We start from the raw sequence: 24,166 nt of genomic DNA, 5'->3' as shown, positions 1-24,166 counted from the left end.
TGAGGTGCTCCTGCTATCTGCGTGCAATACCTGGAATAAAGGGTGCTTTAAACGCCTCCGAACTTTCCTGCCCAAGAAGGTATTCAGAGAATTTGTGGCTTATCACTTTCTTCTGTAAAAAGCCCTAACATGCAAGGAGCTCCACAATTTGTTTCTTCAGCTTTTCCAAACATAAAGGAACTATCAAAGCACAAGAAGCTCTGAAGTCAACCCTAAGATATTCCCTCTTGTATGAGTCTCCTGTTTCCTAAAGATGTGATCACTCGAGTACAATGATTGAGCAATCAGTTCTTGGATTAGAGTAACTGTCTCAAAGTCAAATTGAAGGTCAAGAGAATACTGCTCCAAAGCGTGAAAAATGCTGTGCAGGACACTCCCTCATCCTTCCAGCTGTGGCCTCGCTCCCTGCTTTCTTCTGATGCTGCTGGTACTGTTTTACCCTGCTTGTAAACCTGTGCAAGTTTCAAATCAATCTACCAGAGGTAAGAAAACCCCAAACACAGGAGACAGCAAAACCACAACACAAAACAAAATGATCAAAACATTCTAAAGTAAAGTGAGGCTGGAAAATGATACTGGAAAGATTGATACCATCAATTAAAATTAAATTAGCAACTAAGAAGTTTCTCTTTTTTGTATGTTGCTTTTTCCTTCCAAGGCTGACATGGCAAATACTTTAAAAAACAACATATATTGCAGACACTGTTTAATAAAGGAAGTGGTCTTACCAGCATCTACAGCTGCTGTGCAATTATAAATACAGGAAATCATTACTGAGGGACATACAGTAATTTTCTACATACATTTCCATAGCTGGCACTGCATCCTTCTTTGTTGAGCAGATACCTATCTCTGGGGCAGAACGATTCAATAGAAACAAGGGAGCCAACAGTCTGCTGGTTCATAGAGAAATTTAGTCAAATGCATAAATTGAATAATATTTTCAGTCCTAAAGGACTACATACATTAACTGGAATTATTCTCATATGTGTAACTATTCAACATTACAGTCTTTAAAACCAGCTGAAATCTGACAATGAGTTTATCTTCTTTCAAAATCTAAAATCTTGGCTTGTTTTATTTTTGCTTTCCCATTTTATCCTGCTTCTCTTTGTAATTAATTATTCACTTTAAAAAAATTAATTATTCACACTTTAAAAAAAGGCTTTTCTCCTGATGTACTTGGCAGTTTATGCTAGATACATGCGTTAGAAAAAGGTCCACTACTTAAAGAATGAATTGTCACCAGCAGTTTCATGTTTTCATACTGCTGTGCACGGGGTGACAGAAGTCCAACTGAAAATGTGCATCATTCACTACAAAGAAAGTAATCACAGTCTCAGCTCGTAGTCTGGTGTAGTTTCGATTCATGGAATGGTATGAACACTCTTCGCATGCATACTTAGGAAAGAAGTCTCTGAATAAGTGAAACAGGACTTTTCCTGAACTGTAACTACTAAGTGAAATGGAAACCATGAATTCTATCATTCTAGGAATAATCAGTATTTTTGCACTGAATTTCCAGACATCCTGTCTTTGTGTGTTTGCAAGTGTCTGTTTTTGCATCTTCTGCTAAATTCCTCATTGCACTGGCAGTTTGTGAGTTTCTCACCTAGAGATTTCTCAACAAACTCTGCTCTTGACCAGTTACAACTTCTAGCCTGAAGATCCACATGAGTGCAAAGGCATGTCCTTTAAAGCATGTCCTCAAAGACAAGAGTGCTTAGCTGATTTAAGAGATTGGTGTAAAAGGTTTTTCTTTAAAGAAGGAAGTGTCTCATTTAAAAAGTATGAAAATCTACATGAAAAAGGCAGTCCAAGGAAAGGAGATGGTTGGAGAAACAGAAGTAAGACTTAATCACAAAGTTTTATGACAGACTGTACTGTACTGAAAAACATAGTTTATTCATGGCAATCAGAAAGCAATACTGTGTCTTTCTTAAAGAACACGACAGAGATTTAGAGACTGGAGTAATACCCTTTATGCTTCACACTCCTCCTGATCGGACCTTTACAGTGTTGCTATGGACTGCATTCAGGAAATCGTGACACTCATCTTTCAGGATCCTGACCTAGCCTGTCTGCAATTAGTCTGATGAGATTTACACATTATTTAGACAGGACTAAGTAATTCCTACTGTTCTGTGGAGTAGGAATCCAGTTTATGTAGTTTACTGTAGTCCCAAAAAGACGGGATACAAAAGAAAAAAAAGACAAACCAAAAACAGGAGCAGAGAAACAGTATTCAGAGTGTTTGTGATACAACTGTACTGTTCAACAGGCTAAACAATAAATATCCTTCACAGACATCTAGTTCAAGGTTACAGAGACAGAATTGGAAGGAGTATGACCAGATGTCTCATGTTTTCCTATGTTGCACAGTTCCGGTGAAAGCTTTCTCATTTAGACAACTGAAGGATGATCACCTTTTCACCAGGAATGGTGCAAAGGTATCAAAGCACTTGCTCCAATCAAGAAGGAGAGACTCAGGTCATAAAGAGTTTTCTATGCAGTAATACAGAGACTGCAACTAATATAGTCCTCCCGAAATACAAACAATGAAAAGGCTGTGGTATATTTTGTTCCTAACAAAGTCTAAAATCATAGAATTATGTAACAGGAAAGGACTGGGAGATCGAGTATAAAGTGGAACAAAGCACTATACAAGTGATATATGAAAAGCCTCTACAGACAACTCATGAGAATGTGCATATGCATACATATATTAAAAAGATAATTCATTTATCTGTACAAAGACAGTTCTAGTGTAGTTTGGGTGACTGATTCAGGTAAATAACCTGATAGGGTCTTCAGGAACCATCAGCTCCATCAGTTTTTCAAATGACAATTTTTTTTCTATTTGCTCAAGATTTAGGGAGTAAAGAAATTTTGTAGATATTAAATGCAATTTATTTTTTTCTCAATAAATTATTATCATTATTAATAGTAACTTTGTTAACATTTTTTAGAAACCACCTAAATGACATTTGTAATTAGAACATATTTTATACAGAAAAACAATTAACCTGGTTTTGAAATAATAGCTCACTGATAAAAACTATTCCATACAGCAGACTCTCACACAGAGATTCATATGAACAGGAATGAAGCACACACTGTCTTGTGGCTTTCAAAGTACAGCTTTGCTAGGAGTTATATACAGACACAATAGATGGTCTGAAACAGTTGGGCTGTGTAACAGAAGTATCTGCAGAGAGGGAAAAAAGAAATGATCCTTCTTCAGGCTACTGGATGGTACCTTTATATTAAAATGAAACATCCCAAATTCAGCATAACATCATGAGATCATATATCAAAATAAAAATGGTATTAGAATATTTTTGTCAGAACACTTCTCAATTTTCATTAATCCTGGATTGTTTCATTCTTTTCATTTTACTGTAGACTGAGGAAAGATGTGACCATTTTAAGAAGATAAAACTTGTTTCCTATTCCACACTGTGATTATACTTAATTTTTAACGATCAATGAAAACAGTCACATTAGCAGTGCAAGCAGCTAAATTACTCCTTCAATATGTATCATATTAATCAATACTCTCTTTCTTCTACCACCATAGCATTCACTTACTTACCATTCTACATTCCTCTGGAGTGCCACAAAGTCATCTCTAATCTTGATGAGCCTAAATAAGTTTTTTGGTCATCTTTAAATTTTGACACATATAATATCCTTCAGCTCACTTTCCAGCTCATCAATAAATATATTAATCAACGCTGTTTAGTGTACAGGTCAGTGTTAGACAGAAATGTTAACCTTTTGTTATGATGCAAATTGACAATTTACTCCTACTTTATCTTCTGTCTCTTAACTTGTTTCTAACCTATGATGAAACTTTAACTTTCACCCAGAGCTATGGAGTTTTCCTGGTAATCACTTGGACTGTGTCAAAGGCTTTTTGAATCTTCTTTTGATTTACATTTCTTGGTCTTACTTTAAAACCATATTTATTTTTGAGACATTTATGAATATTTCCCACAGACTGAAAATACTGGTATCTTTTTAACAGATGTGAGAGATGTGTGTGCTCTGCAACTTCAGTACACTTTGACGCCACAGAAGAAGAGCATGATTTGTCCCCCAGAAAGGTCATACCACCAAAACTTGCAGACTGCTCAGTAATGCAGAAAAATTAATTATAAGGCCACATTTTATCCTGTTAGGATGAAGCGAGTCAATGCACTTGGTAAATCTCACTGGTTACAAAAGACTCTGAAGCGGTCACAGCAGCAATAGCATGAGAATTACTGCAGCTGTAAGAAGGCTCATATGCTGCTGACCAGGACTGTACTTTAGACATTGCACAGACACAGAGTAAAAGGATTGTCCTATGTAAGACAAGAGATGACACTGACAGACTGCTAGGAAATACCTGTCATGATAGCAGGCAATATATATGCCTGAGCTTTCTATACATAAACTGGAGAAGTTTGAATGACTGACTTGGAGAAGGATAATGAGGTCCCTCACAATCATTACAGACAGCACAGGAGAAAGTACAATAGGGCTTATCTGAAAATCTAAAAGTAGGAAATTAATGGCTTTTTTTTTTTTCTACTTCATGAAGAATAATGGGTATCATGAAGTCAGTCTGTGAAGGATTATAAAACTGAAAACAAACTGCCTGTATTTGATGCTTTGAAGGGGAACCGGGGAAAAGTCGTAGAGAGAGATGTTAGGAAAATAATCTGTGCAGAACAGTGGCAGCAATGAGACAAGATGACAGTTGTCATGTACTGAAAAGAGGCTAGCTGTAACTGAAATGGGGAGAACCTGCATGAGAGTTTCAGCTCAGCATACAGCTTAAAAAGCTGAACCTTCGTATGGATGTGAGGAACAGAAAGGATACCCAAATTTAAGATGCTCTTTATGTTCCAAGCTTAAGACAACCAACATGCTTATACAGTTGACAGTGGCTGAGAAAAGGGGGAGAGAGGAAACGTTATTCCTGTTGGTCTTTCAGTTGATGTCTAAACATCCACAGGTTGGTTATCAGGAAGACTGGATGAGCTTCATCTGTTTTGAGGGAGGTTAACTCCATTCGTTCGTTCATTCATTCATTCATTCAATTATTCATGTATTTATTAGAGTAAATGGTTATCTGGAGTACAAATCAGAGCTGATAATATTAACTATGATAAAGATTCTCTTAAGAAAATGGCAAAGAAGCAATTAGAAGGAAAAAAAGAAAACCAGCAAAGCACAGGATGGAACTGGGGGAAAAGAAACTTCCCACAGTTATTGAGAGCAGCATACACACTGAGGTCACAAACTGGTTAAAGGGATGAAGAAGTGAATGGCTGAGCACAAGAAGTCAATGAAAGAAAGCACCAGCTTCAAGTATAAACTTTTAATAAGATTTGTCAGCTCCTATCATAAAATCAATTGTATTTTTCATGTCGCTTTTTGTGTCAATTCCCTTTTCATGGCAGAAGTGCTTTAAATTTTTTGAAAATAATAAAATCCAGCAGAACGGTCCAGGTGACAAAATGTTAATTTATACTGGAATAGGCAGCAGGTAATCTACAGGTATCTCCCAAGGTGCCTAGAGATATCTCCTATATCAGGAACATATCAAATGCTCCTCAATCAACTTCTCAATCACCAGTTTCTACAGAGATTAAAAAGAAATAAAAACACACATACAAAATGTAATGAACAAAATATTCAGCCATATATCATGATTTGTAAAGAATATAAATAAATAAATAAATAAATAAGTAGTAAAACTAGCCATGATTTAGTGAAAGATATTTTTAGCTACAGTTCTAATAATTAAAGTGATGTAGATGTATACAGAATAACAAAACAGTAAAGATTTTTTCCTATTGGATACAGATATAATCTTCAGATATTATAAACTGATGAAGCTTACTGCTTGCTTGATATAAATTATGTTGCTGACAATAAAGTGCATTTTGAGAGAAAAGAAATCACTTTGCCATCAAGTGACAATTCTATTTGCAGCAGAAAGGTGAAAGCTTCTGGAAAAGCACTCCATTGAATTTTTCATTGTTGCAGTCTGTGCTGTAGCTGGCTTTTCAGGGCAACTATTTTCAAATATGTTACTGATACAAAATAAAATAATATGCACAGTGTGATATTCTGTAACTGTGCTAACACAGAGGCCTCATTTGAAATACTAGACTAGGTCTTTCCTGTGTTTAATAAGGCAGTATTACAGAAAATTGCTGCTGATTTTGTCCAGAGCAAGGTTTGGTTGAGGGTCCTCTGCAGCAACATTACCTAAGTTTACAGGGCAAGAACACATACATTACATCTTGCTGAAAAGGTGTCTCTCTTCATGTCATACTGCAACTCACTGTAGTTGCAGACTTCAAAGATACCACTCTCCTCTCTACATGACTCAAAAAGCAGAGCTGCTTTATAGGGTATAAAAGGCACAAGGAACTGTGTATGAAGGATGGATCCTAGAATCTTAGAAACCTAAATTATGTTGCATTTTTAAAACCTCCCCTTTAAGTATATATAACGGCACTTCCAGAATTACAGCTTATTTGTGCTTTGTAACATAGACTTTGAAGGAAGCTAGTGTACATTTTTAATACATTTTCTGAACTGCGTAACACAAATTTTTCCTCCTGTAATGGAATTTCCCTTTCAAATAACAAAACCAAAACTGTATTTAAGGATGTCTCCAAAACTCCTAATGAAGGTGCTTCTAACAACCAATAAGAATATCAATGAGACAAACATCTCTAGGCAAGCCTTTTACCAAACAATAAAAAAAAGTATTCAAATCTTCCATATTTTAAATGCTACCTTTAACTTCACAGACATTCTTCACATGAATATCCACATTTTCTATTAAATTGCTACTTTCAGACAGCAGTCTGTGTAGTATGATCCTCTTAATCCACAATTCAGAACTGAAAAACCATTCTTTCCTTTGTACAGTTCTAGGGATCTGCTGAAATGTTTGGCTGCCTAAACTACAGTAATTTCCTTTATGCAACTGTAAATTAAATTGTGTAGAAATAGAGAGTGATTAAAAAAAAAACAGAAAGCAAACAACTTTTTTCATTTTAATAAACTTGATACAGCAAAGAAACTCAAGAGGAAGAGACACCACAGCTTTGTAGGAGCACAGGGAAGCAGAACCAAACACGCAGTCAAATGGTAATTTTACAGTTACATCATGTGTACTTTCCCAAGCTGACATATAGTATAGCATATTTTATATAAACATAGAGCTTGTGTTATTTTAATCTTGTAATACTTTCTCATTTCTTTAATACACCAGTGAAGAATATAAATGTTTTCCCTGTGCTTATCAGTCATTTTCCCTGGAAAAACACAAGTTGTTTACTTTATATTCTGTCGGTTCAAACTATGTCAAAGTGAATAGGTCCAGTAAAATAAATAATGCGTTCCCTGGAATACCACATGATCAAACCCCAAATTTCAGTAACAGCAGCTACAGGAATTAAAGAGAAGAAGACAAGAGAAAGAGTGGCCCTACTATTGTGTTCATTGGGGAGCACTAAAAAGATCTAAGATTACAAGGGTAAGGAAATAACTTCATGAATGCAGCAACTAATTTTAACTAACAGCAATATTAGACAATGAATTTATATGAAATTGCATTAGAAACGAAAATTTTCTCAAAGCACCTTTTTTCACTTAAGGATATGGTTAACCCATAAAAGCCCTAAATCTACTAAGTATTTTCACATATACCAAACTGGTAGCAGTCCACCAAAGATGCTACAATAGATGAGCTGGATTTGCTGAAAAGTTGTCCACCTAGAAGTACTGCTTTAGATTGTTCTATACGCATATCCAGGCTTTAGAAATGAGTATATAAAATTACATGCTTACTAGTTTAATCTGTGCTTTACACATGTATGGATGTTTGTAAGAAGATCCAGCCACTAGATTTGCTGAGACTCAGAAGTACCAAACCCAAGTAATTTCCTATTCACCATATAGACCTTGCTTTTATTAGCTGATTATTGATAGAGCAGGGTGCCATCTTGCAAAGAGATGATGATGCCATCAAGGGCTGTAATGTGAGCTACAGTTTTTCTCCAGCACAGATGAAACTTGTCCCTATTTCACATCACATTACACATAGAAAGGGGTTGAAGTCAGGTCATAGGCTTGCATAGATTGCATGTTTTCACATCGTTTTCTTCAAACACATATGATGAAGATTCATTCTTCTTTTACTTCCACAATTTTTTTTTCTTTTTTTGTAAACTGAAGTCCCCCTTACAGGTTCTAAAACCAAATTTGCTTAATTTCTTTTCAAAGGCACCTTTACAGTTGAAGAGGGTATCATATAAAACCATTTCTATTTAGACAAGAAAAAAAATCCACATTTTTCTAGCAGCTATATATAAAAACCAAGTACTAGCTAGGTAAGTGAATACTGAGGTCAGTTATTTTCATGTGGAAATTTGATCCAATTTTCAAACTGACTGACTTCAGAGTTCCACCCTGCCATTCAATCCAGCGGGTTCCTTCCAACATACTGAATGAATCCTGAAGGATCAGCAGTTTGGAGAGCTAACACGGGAAAGACACCGTGTTTGAAGAGCCTCTTTTCTACTTCAATGTAAAATAAAAAATAAAATTAAAAAGGTCAGCCATTATTATCATTTGAACAGCAGTGCTAAATGTCAAAGGGGTTGGTTATAAGTAAGCTTGTAAAGTGACTGTTCTAAGTGCCAATGTAAGCACCTGAGAAAAGTAACCTGGAAGAATAGATGAGTAGGTTAGTATGAAGATGTTTGTAAATAAATTAAAAAAATCTCTCCTTCAAGGATTCAATTCCACAGATCTAATAATTACATATACTTCATGCAAAGATGATCTGGCACCAATATGTTCTTGTACAAAGTGGAATATACTCTTGTACAAAGTGGTATTGTACCCAAGTATTGCGCAAGAACTCATTAATTTGCCCTTAAATCACCTTCATGCATGAAGTATTGACATGTCCATTTTATAGATGGGAAACTGAGCCACAGGGATTATAAATGGCTTGCTCAAAATTATTTGTCATATTAGCAGCATCAGACAACCAAATTCAGAAGAAAAATCCACTTAGAGAGTACCTGCCTCTGAGTGTTGAGCCATCCAGCTCAAGGCAATCCAAGTGACAAATAGAATGATCTTTATTTGACAAAACATTCCAGGACATACTCTTGTACACTGGTAACAACAATATTCATATGTTTAAAACTGGATATATCTTGAGAGCTTGTTAAATCAATACTGCATGAATGTTGTGAGAGAATCAAATTCTGGGCATCCAGCACACCTAGCTGCTGTTCCAATACAAAACTGAAACACAAACCTCATATACAGTGATTTGCCTCCTGTTATTACAAAATGGAAACCATAGGCTCAACCACCAACATCATAGATTAATGACCTCCCCAGATTGTTTCCTCTTTTTTTTTTTCTTGTAAATACACTGTATTCTATATACTCAAAATATCATAGAATCATAGAACGCTTTGGGTTGGAAGGAACCTTAAATATCATCTAGTTTCAATCCCCCTGCCATGGGCAGGGACACCTTCCACTAAACCAGGTTGCTCAAAGCCTCATCCAACCTGGCCTTGAACACTGCCAAGGATGTTCTGTGGGTAAACAGACACAAATTACAATACCTAGATTGGAAACAATGAGCACCAACTTCACTGACACCTAAAGGAACTGGAGGTGAGTATCTCTGTATTAGATCATGTCATCCAGAAGTATGTGCAGCAGCATTCACCCATTTTCTGTATGCATGGTTGAAAATTCTAAAGTAAAGTGAGCCCTAAGAAATTCTGAGCACATTTACAAAGGGAATGTACCTGTACTCTGGTGCTAGTTGTGTATAATTCTTTCCATAGATACAATATAACTGTACTGTTTTCTACAATACTGGTAGCCAAAATAAAAAGGTTACCCAGATTACCATGATACCTGTATGGTAAGGATGAGGCTCATGGACCACTTGCCAGAGATTAAGTGCCTTATAACCTAGGCATTTCCTAGGTTTGGGTGTGAACATAAAAAAGGGGGCAGGAAGATGATAAAAACATCTTGTGAACCTAACATAATGAAATAAAAATCATCTGCTCTAACTCAGATTTCGTATCAGAAACCAGCAAACATATTTCCATCTAAATTATTTTGTCAACAGCATGGTGGTATCCTTGCTAACCTTATTTGGCACCAGTGAATAATTAGATACACAAGGGTGTGACTACAATTGAAGGTGTTGGCATTGTAGCACTCTGTGAAAATATTAACTATGAGGTTAACCCAATTTTCTCTTCTTTAATTAAATGCACATGGTACTAATGAGGTAACCTACTGTTCCTTGATAGCACTAATTAGCTAAGAGGCGAGCACACTCTCACACTGCAATTTAAACCTAAAAATAAGGTTGAAATATGCTAATTGCAGGCAATTTAAAACAGTACAAGTTGTAGAACTAGTCATAATAAGGGAAACTGACTGCTTTACAGCTCTGCAGCTGTAACTTTGGTTAAAATCAAAACACGCCACACAATTTTAGACTTATTTGGCAAAGTATCACCAGCCTCCTACAAAAAAAAACAACCAACAATCTTTGTTGCTCATCTAGGAAATGACAAATCATGTCTAATAAATAAGAACAAAATCTGATGAAGATTATGAAGAAAAAAATATCTTTTGTTTAGACTACTTCAAAGCTTTGAATTTTCCTAAACACTTGGGAGATTCATTTGTAGAAGTGTTGAGCAGCTGCAGCTTAGACTGACGTCAATGGAATCCTGGGTGCTCAACGCAACTGGAAGTCTGTTCCTAAAATTACTTTCGAATGAAGAAAAAAGAAAGAAATAAAGAAACATGCTCTTTTTAGAAAAAAGTACATTTTAAAGAACAAACCTGTGATTCTACGTACAACTTCGAAATTCCCAAAATACCGACATTTTGTACTGTAACATCAAGCGTATTCTTTATGACGTGACACAATAGATGGTTCAGCTTAGCCAATGAATTGTAGACAAAGTTGCACAGTACATCAATGTTACAACCATTTCAAATTTCTTGATTTAGAGCTCCTGCTGTTGAACAGAGAAGATGGACAACAGTCTTTTGCTATATAAGCTATTTTGCTGACTAATGCCTGGAGTGACACTGCCCTGAGCTTTGGCAGAGAGATTGCTTTGGTTTTACTTTTTTTTCTCTCCTTTACTGAAAAAGACTAGCAATGCAAATAGCTCTATTACAAGAAGATAAAAGGATTACAAGATAGTGATCCCTTAATAAGACAGATAGTGGAGATCTTAACTGAATACAGGCACAAGAAAAGCCTTGAAATGAATTAGAACAGCATCTCCTAGATCACCAAAATCATTAATCTTATTTTCTGAACTGCTAAAGAAAATAAACACTAAGGAAAGTGATAACACCAACATTGTCATTCCAGAAAGAAATAAAATCTGATCGTAAATTTCTCCAGATAGGAATGCATGCTGCACATTTCATAATCAGTGGACTTCCGTAAGGTATGAATGATGAATAAAAAGTGTATTATTAGTTGTCTAACCTTGCACTACATCTTTTGTTTTAAATTTACTCAATTATATATGCCTACAGCTCATTTTTCAGACATTCAAAATTTAATTTACCTTTAGGAATATTAGATCAATGCTGTCATGGGGTCTAGTTGCCTAATTCAAGGAAATAAAGCTGTACTGCTGAAGGGCCCATAAAATGTCCATTTCACTTTTCCTAAGACACTACTACAATTGATAGATTTTCATCAAGGACCAGAGCTATGATACGCTATAAAAAGAGTAATCAAAAGAGTTACTAATGTCACCTTTGCTAGGCTACTCTCAGCAATGTCAGAGCATCTGTTTAGTAGTATTCACTGGTTACATAAATGGATTAACTATTTTCAACAGCAGAGAAGACAAGACCCAAAGCACCCTTGCTAGTCTGAGCTGGTCAACAGGCTCTTTCTGACTTCAGCTCAGTGACTAATTTAATTCTGCATGTGTAAGGCTAACTAAATGTTAATAGAGAAGTTGATGCAACTACCAGTATCTTTGCACCTCAACTTATGCCCTGCACCTAGCTAAGGCCAAAAAGCAAAATCTCCTCCACTACCCTAACCAAAATTTCTAAGAGAAAATAAACATCAGACCTGTGCATGTGAACAGTAACTGTCCTGACTTAGGAGACTACTACAGTATAAATGAGAAGCAAGCACACTCAGACTCAGTCCTATTTACTTACAAATATGATTTTCTGTGTGGTCCATGAAACTGCCGCCTTAAATGTGTATACACTAAAGATAATAATCACTATTGAAGTAGTTCAGTTTGGTTTGAGTTTTTTAAATATTTTATTTGAAATAAAAAAAAAATCCTTTATCTGAAATTGGTATATTTAACATCAAGTTCACAGCTGCCTTATAGAGAGGAACAGGGATACCAATAAGAAAGAATTCTGCCTGTCTTTTTATTTGCTCTCATTTGCTCATTATTCTGGCATTTTTTTCTTTCCCTAACCTCAGAAGACATCCCATAAAAGTCTGTGAGAAATTTAACAGAGCAGAGATAGTTTGGGTCAGATTCCTAGATGTTTGAAAGCAGTGCTATTAAAAGTGATGGAATCCCACAGTTCTCCAATACTCACCTTCTTTGTGTAACAATTTCCATGTTGCAACTAATTTATTACTGCCACAGAAAGCAAAATTACGGTGAGTTCTAAATGTTACTGGAAAATAATTATACTGTACAGCTTTGACGGACACTTCTGCATGCAAACATCTCTGACAACAAGTAGGCAAGTATCTGTAAAAAACTTTCTAAATGCAAAGATCATTAAACCCCCCAAAAGATCCTACTGAAATGTTGCATATAAGTAAAATCGATTAGAAAAAAAGAGACTGCCATTTTATCTGTCTGATGCTTATACTGTAAGGTGATACAGTCAGGCAAACCCTAAAGAAAGCTTTATCATCTTCAGCCTACATCATGAAATTCCTGCCAGTCTTTCTTTTCTTAAATCGTGTTTATTACATTAAGAGTGTGCTCATAACTGAATGAAAGATTTTATAAGTAGGAAGAGGTTGTAAAGCAAACCATTACCAGTTAAGCACCACAGAAATCAATACAATCTTAAATAATTTGCAAGAGGATGAAGCTACATCTTCAACAAAAAATTGCTCCCTTCTTGAAGGGTGATTTAGAAAAAATAATGAATTAATAGCTATCTTCTTTAAACCTGTTGCTCACACCTTGTTCTCAGGGAGTTACCAGTTATGTTTTGAGGCTAAAGAACAGGAAGAAATTTGATGTATCCGGAAGCAAAATGGGATTTCCTTTTTGTTCTTGAAAATAAATTGTACAGCCCACCTGTGCCATGGCCATAGGAAGCAGAAAAGCAGAAAGACCTTGGTCTAATCTTGTTTGCCCTGAAACCAGCTGCTGGCAGCAGGTGCCTTCTTCTTCCTGAGGAGCAGGGATTATCTCAACTGCTTGGCCCAGATTCCCAACACAAAACGTCCTACACGGTACATAAAGCTCAGTTTTAAACATTCAACCTACTTCATCAACAGCATATATAAAATTGTTCTGTATATGCATACGTACATATATATGTATAAAAAACCTAGGACCTAACATTTTGTTTTGAGAGATTTTAAATTATCAAAGTCATGTGCAAAAAATTAAGAAAAGACACTAAAATAAAGAATTACAGTGCTCTGTGATTTATTTATACTGGACAACATTTGTTAACTAGGTCCATATTACTGAATAACTCTTGGAACAGGAGAAAATAAGAAGTTCAGATTTTTTTTAATTTTGGACATCCTTTCATACCGAATCTCTCTGAACTAAAAATATCACAAGTCTCAGACAGCTATTAATGAATCTATGCATACTAGCAACATGAGGTAAATAATGCTTAAAAATATCTATTTAATTCAGACAGCCAATTCATGATTGTTTATAGAGTATGGATTAGAAAGTAAAATATCATTTTTAAACAAACACATTTAACTTCCAATATGTACTTGTTCAAGATTTAAAGGAAGGCATAAAGTTCATGAAGGTTTGTAAATATACAGTGAATGGTTGAAGGAGATCAAAAGTTGTCTACTGAAGGGTTACATGAACTCAAAAAAATGAAAGGAATGTGAGTTCATTAGTCCAACAAGCTAAATCTTAGAACTGCATCATAGCTGTACTTTTGTGAAGACAAAGCAGATCATAATATGTTTATACAATATGTATATAAAACAAATTGCTATACAAAAAAATGTCACATTTTAGAAATGTTTCTTCATATGCTATGAATCTCTCATTTAGAATCTCATTATCCAATAGTAGCTCTCAAGAATAAAGCTAATTTACATGTAAAATAAGAATATGGTCTACTCTTTAAAGGCACAATGATAAACACACCAATTTGACAATTACATTAATATGAGTATTTGCATAATCTGCCTTCTACACCTGTTCCTAATTTGAAGCAGCTGCAGAACAAATCATGCCACATAATCTGAATATGCCACCGAGTCACGTAAACATACTAATCCTTCTCATCAAGTTTTTGTTTCATTACGTTTATGTGTTTGTTTTGAATTTACATGAACCCATAAAAAAAGCTTTTGAGTTGGACAATTTAGATTCATCAGAGATAACATATAGAGGCTAAAATGATTTTTTGTTTATTTGTACTGTTTCCTGTAACAATGAGCATTTCATTTTCATGACTAGATAAACAACACATAGAAACTCAGCATCTTACAGGTTATTGCACTACATATACCTCTAGTGAAGTATGTTAAAAACATGCAGACAACACACAGTACAATAAGTTAAGTCTGACAATGAAATTCTTATGCTTTTAGCAACATAAAGCTGAATGGTCACCACTTCATTTTCTTTCAAATTTTGTGCTTTTGTTTTTCAACCTCCCCCCCCCCCCTTTTTTATAAAACTCCATGTTTTGTACAAGCAGCATAAAAGGAACAACAAAGCAACAGTTGACTGATAAGCCAAAATTACAGCTCATACTAATGTAACATTCTTTCTACATGTATGCTGCTCCTTTTTTGATACACATTGAATGATTTAATACTCCGACTCTCTTCCTATGCATTCTGACCATCATTAGGCCCCATTCTGTAATGTTAACCTCATTCAAACCGGAAGATGAAAGTCAGCACAAGTAGGAAATAATGCATCACACATGCCTGATAAAGTGATGATTGTGAAGGATTATGCCAAATGCAAAATGCTGAACACTAATGCTACCACTAAATTCTTTTTCAGGGAATAACAGGGAGCGTATAGAATCCAAAGCTCTTCTTTGCACAGCCTCCACAGGAAGGGGGAGTGAGTGAGCAGCTGAGTGGTACTTAGTTGCCAGCTGGGGTTAAACCACAACACAATCCATTACAGAGCCTGTGTGCTATCTAGGGTTCTGTCTACAACCTCTACACGGATGGTGTTAGTGAAAGTAAAGAGGCTCTTCTCTGCTTCTGAGCAAAGATTTAGGATTGGATAACATTTTGGCTTAGGTCCCAGGACCAAATACTATGGTACACCTAAAATGCTTATCACTGAAATCAAGTGGTTTAGTTATAAATCAAGAGAGCCAGGTTTGAACAGTGCCGCAGACATTCTGACACTGAATTGCTGCCTAGTTCAGTAGCTCTGTAACATGGAATACCAGCTCATCTGGTTACCAAAAGATGTAGATAAGTTTTTAAATAAAAGAGAAAATAGAGATAGTATTGTACTTTCTTCTTTCCATGTAGCAAAGAGCATGGCATCAGCTTGAAGCTGTCACAGCAACCAGAGCTGACAGTGCTTTTCCAGAGCTTGACTAACAGCACAAGCAAGTGGGGATCTTAACTGTTAGGAAAACTGGGTACTGCAGCAAAGAAAAATGACAACCAGGCTGGACATGATATAGGACCACTATAAGCTGTCATCAGACATGACAACAGGCAAAGAATTAACCCTAATATTTTGAGAATTTTCTATAACTAACCATGTGTCTATTTAACTTAATTGTAATTATCAGCTTCCTCTATTACAAAAACCCCAAAGATTTTGTCAAGGAGACACATCTTACAATGTGAAACAGAAGCCACCCTGCACAATTGCTGGAAGTAATTTCCTTTCATAATGATGTCTGGTATTTCCTAGCAGGTGACTTTGCATGATTCAATAATGAGCCAAGAATTTAGACTTTTACTTTGCCTATTTGCATAGTAGCATTTTATGTAAGATTACCTGTGGGCTATACCCCAGATTAAAATTAAAATTAGCCATTATACCTAACCTTGACACCACATTTCACAGTTGACTTCACCAAATTCATGCTAGATAGTAGATTGATATATCAAAAGAAAGAAACCAGCTTTAAAAATTGTGTTGAGATTATTTTAAATGCTCCCTCACTTCTACAGAAGGAAGCTACACTTTCTCCTTTTTCCTGACTGTGGCTTATTTGAATGGGCACCGAAGACATAAAATTCGGAAGTCTTCTCCCATGAAATGGGAGAGACACTGCAGTTCTGTATCAGGAATCTGAACATCTGGGCTTCATTGCCTGCACAGTCAAAGTAATAACATATCTACAAACTCATGTAAGAGGAAGGCAGCTGCTCCTGATGCAATTCAGGTGCATCCTTTGTCTTCTGGAAGATTCCTTTTGGATCACTTTCAAATCATGAAACATGTTAAGCATCTGATTGACTCTGTGGTGTTACAAAGTGGCCAGGTAGCTTGAAATCAGTTGATGACCCAACTATTTTTCTTGAACTTTATCAAATTAATCCAATACAGAGTAATTATGGCTAGGAAAAAACCCTACTATATCATCCTGATGCCAGTGTTATGTCAAAAAGACAGGTGCTCCATAAGAGACCAGATCTGTTCCAGAGCTTGGCTATATATTTCTTGATGACTTACATCATCCTTTAGCTTAATTGCACATCTTTTACTCCTCAAACTCCAAGGCAACAACTAGATCCTGTAAATTGCTAGCACTTGTAACCACAACTAAGGGGCAACTCTGCCTCCATAAAACACAGAAGATGGAACTAGAAGAGCTGGAGGGATGATAGAAAGAGCAGGGATATCTTGGGATCTGTATGGATCATATCTCGTTCTCCTTTAATATAGTAATATTCAAAACCAGAGCCAACAGATTTTAGCATTCCCTGAAAAGTGTAAATAATATATAACTATACCTTGTGCTCACACAGTTGGGCATGAAATACACTCAAAGATGTATGAGTATAAACTTGCTGCCTGCTGTTCAGTCCCACTTCAATGGGTATGTCAATGATGCATGCCTCTGTGTTTCTGCAGTTCTTTATCCCTTCTTGCACTCTGACAGCACAGCCAGAATGCATTGTATGCTCTCTGGAAATCTGATTCACATTACATTTTTGTACATTTGTTAATACAAGGCGGCTCAAATCTCTAATAAAAAGCTTCCATAACTACAATAGTAAGAAAAATAAGTATGAAAAATAAAAAAAAATAATAATTCTAATAATGAGTTCAGTACTGAGGATGTATGATAATCTAATACATTTTAAGTTTAAAAAAACAAGTTTTTTTTGATCGTCAACTACTAGTCAAGCCAAGTGTCTAGACCAGTATTTGTGGAAACCAACAGTTCCTCACTGTTTTTTTCTCTGAGACAGAAATCACACCCATGATAACTTTATAAGCAACACCCTTCTTATGTAAATTGCATTTTAAATTAATAATAGTAACACTAACAAAGTTGATATGTAGTGAAATGAAAATCACAAGACTAAATCTCTGTATCTCCTAGAACTAAAATAGGAAGAACAACATGTACCATTTTTGTGGCACCATTCTAAAGGCTCTATGCTAATGACGTTTACTCTCCAAGGAAAATATAAACTGATCTGCCAGGTAAAACAAAGGTTTTCAAAACCTTTTTAGAATTCCTGTTGACAGTTTCATGGTGAAAAACAGTGACTTGAATAGTACGGATTCTTCCAAGAAATAGAATTCTGTTTATGAGTTCCTGCTAAACTCTTTGACATTCACAGAGGTTTAATTGAGAAATAATTTCTGTGTAAATTATGTGACACATCAACGTTGCAAATACATTAAATCCTATCTTAATTACAAGAAGCAGCCCAATTCTGCTATAAACAAAATTATTTAGGGTTTTCACTTGAAAAAGCCATGTGATTCCACACATAATAAAAGCATCATCAAATCTTTTTTGTGGGTTTTCATTACACTAGAATTTGTTTAAGGGATGATATCATTACTTGTCAAGCCTTTCCAAAGGTTACTTCTAGTAACTTCTCTCTTACTATACTTAGAGTCGAAAACCTCAAAAGATCAGGTAAGTCAAATGAAATCTGATAAATATACTATATTGACAGTAAAGCACTATACACAATTGGCAGGATTTATTATTTCCCTTTATCTTGAAAATGTTACTGAAAACCAAGAGGGTTAGGAAACCAGTCCTAACACCTATCGATACATTATTATCTCTGGATGTATTTTAGAACAGCATTAATTACAAAGATTAAAGCTGATACAATAGTGCTTATGTTTGTTAACTACAAATATTCTAAAGCATCATAAACAAAGTTATAAATATTTGTTTCTAGAGGTATGGCTGAAGTATTACAATACAAATTGTACCACCCTAGTCAAATTACGATACTTAAATACTCAAAGAACTCTATACAAATATTCCCCACCCAAACCAAACATTTTCCTAGACTAAAATGTTTCACAGAATGCTAAACTAGTATGACTTTTCTCAATGTGGAAAAGAGCCCCCTCTCTTAATCTTGGCTCTGAGACTTATTGGTCATATTATATGCCAGGACCTAAAATGGTTGCAATAATAATGATCTCATAAGTGGGCTGTTAGATTCATTCACTTGATTTTCAGGCACTGTGAGACAATCACCTCAACTCTAAATACTCTAAAACATTATGAAAACGGGTATTTTTGGAAGAAAAAATATATAAAATATTGTGTTGGGTTTCTTTTAAATAAACTCTGTCTCTTGTTTCAGTGTTTTTATTGCTGAGAAAAGCAAATTTATTTTAGAACAAATGACTTCCAATTAAAAATGTCTGTATTTATTAATTCAGTGTCCATATTTATTATTTTTCTGTGTCTTATTGATAATTAACAAGTCAAAACAATTTTTGTATCTAATAGCTTGAAAAAATCCAGACCATAGAAAATAATGTGAAAACTACAGCTACTTAGTCTATGCTCATAGAAATAACTATCTTTTGTTGTAATCTAACAAGTGAGGATTCAGGTATTCAAAATAGTCATATACTGAGAGTGAATTTAAATAGATGAAATATTGTGAATTGAGATGTCACCTGTTTTTACTAAATGCCAGTTATTACCTCGTCTTCAGTGTTTTCTGTTCACGAAACAGTCTATAAATATACAGAAAATAAAGTTGACTTTTGAAAAAATAATCAGATGTCACGTCCTCTAAGGCATTTCTTGCACATCCTGTAATTTTAAGAAGGCATTACAATCTTTTTAAAATGAATGTGTTGATACAGTGTAAGGTGCTTACTGACAAACGATCACACTACCTGCTCCCTACAATTCTGCTATTGGCTTCAATGACTCCTCAGCTTCTTTAAAAAAAAACAGCAACAACAAAAAAACCCACAACACTACAGGACTGGAAAAGACTTGCTGAGCTTTTATCTTTATATTATTGCAATTCATGTCATGTACATTCCTTTCTAAGCTGGGTCAAGCTTTATCTTTAAGCAGGCAGCATGTATGGAAGGTGGCTTTTGCTTCCACTACTTCTACTAGAACAGTGCTCCAGAACCTTTTTTCTCTGCATAGTGAAAAGCTTTAATTTCCACAGTTCATTCATGTTTAGCTTAGCTACATGTTACTATATTTAAAACTGTTCTTAGGAAGTATAAAGATGCTTCATCCTTTCTGAAGTTTGCTTCTTGACGCAAATTGCATAAAGCAATCACAAAATTTCAGCTTGTGTATCTAGTCTGAATGAAATCTTCTTGGACTTGTATATATTAAAAAATGTATACAGAATTTACATAACCTCAGTGTAGGTGTATGGCAAATGTGTTACACTATCAGCCAGAGTCAAAACACTGAGGTATCTTCATGCCATGGAAATTGAGGGCATCAGTACTAAAGCCCTGAATCTTTCAATAGAACCTATAAAGAGTGTGTTTCTAATATACTAATAAGGCACCAGAAATCATGTGGATTGCGCATCTCCATTATTCCAAATAAGGTCTCAAAGACATCATTTAGAAATGGCATTAATATTATTCCTATTTTTATTGGAAACACAATTCATTTAGGACTGTATGTACTTTTTTCCTAGGTTGGATCACTGGTTATTTACAGTCATACAATGACCAATACACTGTGCTTCTCTCTTCCTTTTTCATTTCAAGTGATGGACGCAAGCCTGAGAAAGACATTTTTCCCAGTTCTTAGACACATGACATTATTCTTTGCTATACTTTCTGCAACTTGTTACAATTTACTTTCTAAATATATTCTTGAAAGTTATCCTGTACAACAGCGCATCCCTCTTGTGAAGCCTGTCCTGTTTTGTTTTTCACTTTTCCTCATGGGTGAAATACAAGCCCCCTGTTGCTATGGCAGGCTTGCACTGAGGCATTCTTCATTTCTCATCCACAATATGGGTTTGACCCTTTCTAATCAAGAGATTTTTTTTTGTATATGCAAACATCAACCACCATTTGCTTCTGAATTTCCATTATTCTTTTTACTTCAGAGACTACAATCTCAAACTGAGGTTTTCCATGGAATCCTGAACTGTTCTTCAAACATAAACACTGTTTTGTGTATGACTTCACACCACATCCTGTATTGGGAAGTATTTTAATTTGGTAATTTGATTATTCTTAAACATCAAGCCCATAGCTATCTCTGCACTGAATCACAGCTGCATCAACTTGGAAATTACTTCTACAAGCACAGATATTTTTTTTCTGGCATGTCAGGTCACTGAACTGGTTTTCCTCAATACTGTGTAGGTTGCCTTTTCTATCAGACTGAAAGTATCTGTCTTGAATAACTGGATTTACTGTGAACACTTAGGGGAAAATCTCATTCTTTATTTATACTTCAGGTTCTTGGTATGATCCTTGAAGCATATTGATGTTGGCACACCATACAGTTTCCTTTGTACATGTTATTATAGCACAATTGCTTTTCAAAGCTTCACATAATCAAGTAGTAAAGCACTGAAGTTGTGTTTAGTAAATTTTTCACCATTAATTCTATTTCATAACACCCTCATCTGTCTGTCTCAAGAAAATTATATTAGAAGCGTTAAGAAGACATAAAAAGACCTAGAACATCAAAGAGGCGATTGTTGACCAACCTCCTTCCCCAACAGGATGGGCTGATGGGCTTTTCCACTCCACTGTGCAATTGCTCTTTCGGCAGCACACATGGCCACATGCTCTTTTTTCTACAGCATTACTCTGCAATATTTATGTGTGATTATCTGGATAATTTGAACAGTTTTTAATTCAATTTTACATGTATACAGCCCAAGTGAAGGCAAACTAAAATTAACACCCAAGTTGATCTTGGCATACATTCAGATTCCTGATTAGCCTGCTCCCCACTCTCCATGAAAGCCCCCCTGCTTGCTAAAGCAGCTGGAAAACTAACACAAAAACTACAAAATGATGCCTAATGATTAGAATATGTCAAGACAAGTATTTAATTCACAAAGTAAAATTAATCTGAAAAAAAAGTAAAATAATTGCAGAAGGAATGCCTTACATAGCTATGGAAGCAGACTGCACTTTAACATCGCAAGTTGAATTTGCTACTACTGACTGAAGATTCTTCATTCTTTTGTCACAGAACTTTGGTTTTGGTAGGAAATTTCCTTGACTTTTATAATTGCCTGATGAAATAAAAAACCTTCTGGGAAAAAAAAGAGACTTCCCCTAATAGTAATTTAATTAGAAATATTTTTTTTTTTTAAATCTACACCCATGTAGAGTGTTCAGAGAATATTTTGCTCAGTTGCTTTTCCTGGTTTGGTAATTTCCAAATCAATGTACACTAATGTGTGTTTCAAATTCAAGAGTATCAGGAGAGCCCTGCTTGAGTGGTGTGATCCTAAACTGGCATAATTAGGGCCTGCCTGGGAGCAGATCCTTTAATAGAGCAGCACACTGAGTGGGGAACCATTCACACATTCCCTCTCAGCTCCTCGCAAGCTTTTCTGGGCAATGAGCCAGCTGGTAAGAGAATGAGGCTGATTCAACCTGTTGCAAGAGCCTGGAGAAGTGGCTCAAGGAAACCTACACCTCCCAGCACCACAGAAGGAACTACCCCTGTAGGCTGAAGAGGAGCAGCCCTGAACATGCATGCTGGCTGCACTGGGAGGGCTTGCAGGGGAACAGAACTTTCCAGCTGCCCAAGCAAGGCAAATAAACTGCTCTATAGCTCTTGGAGGCTCCTATAGTTCAGAAGATAAAACCCAGGCCATCCCTCCCATGCACAGCAGTATTTCCTGGTATCAGACAGCCTGCAGATTCTACCATGAGGTCCACTGCCCTGCTATGTAAAAGCTGCTGTGAAAAGACCTAGACACTCTCTGTGAAGTGCCTTTCTGAATTTGAGTGAAGAATCAGTGTGTGTGTTCTTCCCTCTCCTCCCAATCCTCTTGACATACCAGAATAAACAACAGAGAAACAGGGAAAGAAAAGACATGATAATGATGTAGGTGCCAAGTGATTCCCTATGTCCTGGTTTTGGCTAGTGTTAAACTACAACACCCCAGTAGTCAAAGCAATGGAGGGAAAAGTCAGATTGATGCACAGTCATAAGTTAAACATTAAAATGCCTCCTGAAATACATATAGTAATCTCAATGATTATTCTGCATATTCAATACCTGTAAACAGAGTTTGTATAATACTTCTTTCCTCTGTCTCTAAAATATTTTCCAACATTGCAACTATGTTTTCAGGATAAAGATGTGATTTCTGCAGCAGTTAGTGTGGGGTTTTTTTTTCCTTTCAGTTAGATATACATGAAGTCATTATGTGATAACTTCCATTAGAAGGCTGCTAGTAAATATTTTTCCATGTTACAAAGATCATACATAAGGTTAGCTGCAGTATTTAATGTACGTGAACATGACAAGTATCTGCTTTATCAATAGGAGATAATACCTCAAGGTGACTGATACTTACTTTAAATTAAAAAGGAAACCATACTAACCAGTGCCTTTCTTCATAGATGTGTATTTTAATATCAGAAGTTTTCAAGAGTAAAAAGTAAAGTAAATCTATTGTTGAAAGGTTTCACAGCAAAATGGCACACAATGCAAAATATGGGTTTTCACAAGTAAAAGAGGTTAAGACGGAACAGAACCCTTTGGAGCAGACTTGTATCTATATAAATAATGACTTCCCAGCAAGTTTTTTATGCAGACACTTCCACTGCAAATCAATGAAATATATCCTTTCTTTTTAGTTTATTACTGTATTTATCACTCTACCTTACATGGAATTTCAGTTTTCTGCACCGTGAAAGCTTGAATACAGCTGTTTTGCCTTTCTCTCCCCCCTGCACCTCACCTAAAAATAACTCCTTGCTTTTTCCCCATCTCTTGGGGTTATCCTTGTCTTTAGAGTGGGTATCACTGATGCAAATTTCTACACCTTAGAGGATAACTACATATTCCACCTAACACTTACAAGGGAAAATGGGACTTATGATTTTCTAGCAGCTATCTTCCAAGTTTAATTTACCCCAAGCCTCAATGTTTGCTTATATGTAGGCCACACATTTCCTCCAGAATTATACTCGAGAGGGAAAAAAGACTGTTTATCACCACTCTCCTCTTACACTATATATTAGGCATTAGCATCTTTCTAAATCTGTGATTTCTAGCACGTACAAAATCCTCCTACTTCCTATGCTTAGCAGCATGCTTTAGATAAACAGAAATACGTAATATGCAGTTTTTGGAAAGACAATTTTAGACTGGTTAGATTTGTTTCTATTTTTGTTTCATGTAATGCTAAGAAAACTCTAAGTTACATCCATCACAGGGTGGGTTTTTTTTG

General features: G+C 35.6%; 1 protein-coding gene across 7 annotated transcripts in view; it reads right to left on the bottom strand.

The window, feature by feature from the left end:
• Positions 1-24,166, bottom strand: part of FOXP2 (forkhead box P2) — a 410,714-nt gene that overhangs the window by 88,058 nt on the left and 298,490 nt on the right. The window contains exon 4 of one of the 7 annotated variants that reach the window (XM_034062701.1): positions 21,520-21,534. Coding sequence (XP_033918592.1) covers positions 21,520-21,534 — 15 coding nt within the window. 7 annotated transcript variants of the gene reach the window in all.

The sequence above is a fragment of the Melopsittacus undulatus genome, chromosome 5 (assembly GCF_012275295.1).
Source record: "Melopsittacus undulatus isolate bMelUnd1 chromosome 5, bMelUnd1.mat.Z, whole genome shotgun sequence".
Taxonomy (NCBI): domain Eukaryota; kingdom Metazoa; phylum Chordata; class Aves; order Psittaciformes; family Psittaculidae; genus Melopsittacus; species Melopsittacus undulatus.
This window is presented reverse-complemented; position numbering and strand designations above follow the sequence as displayed.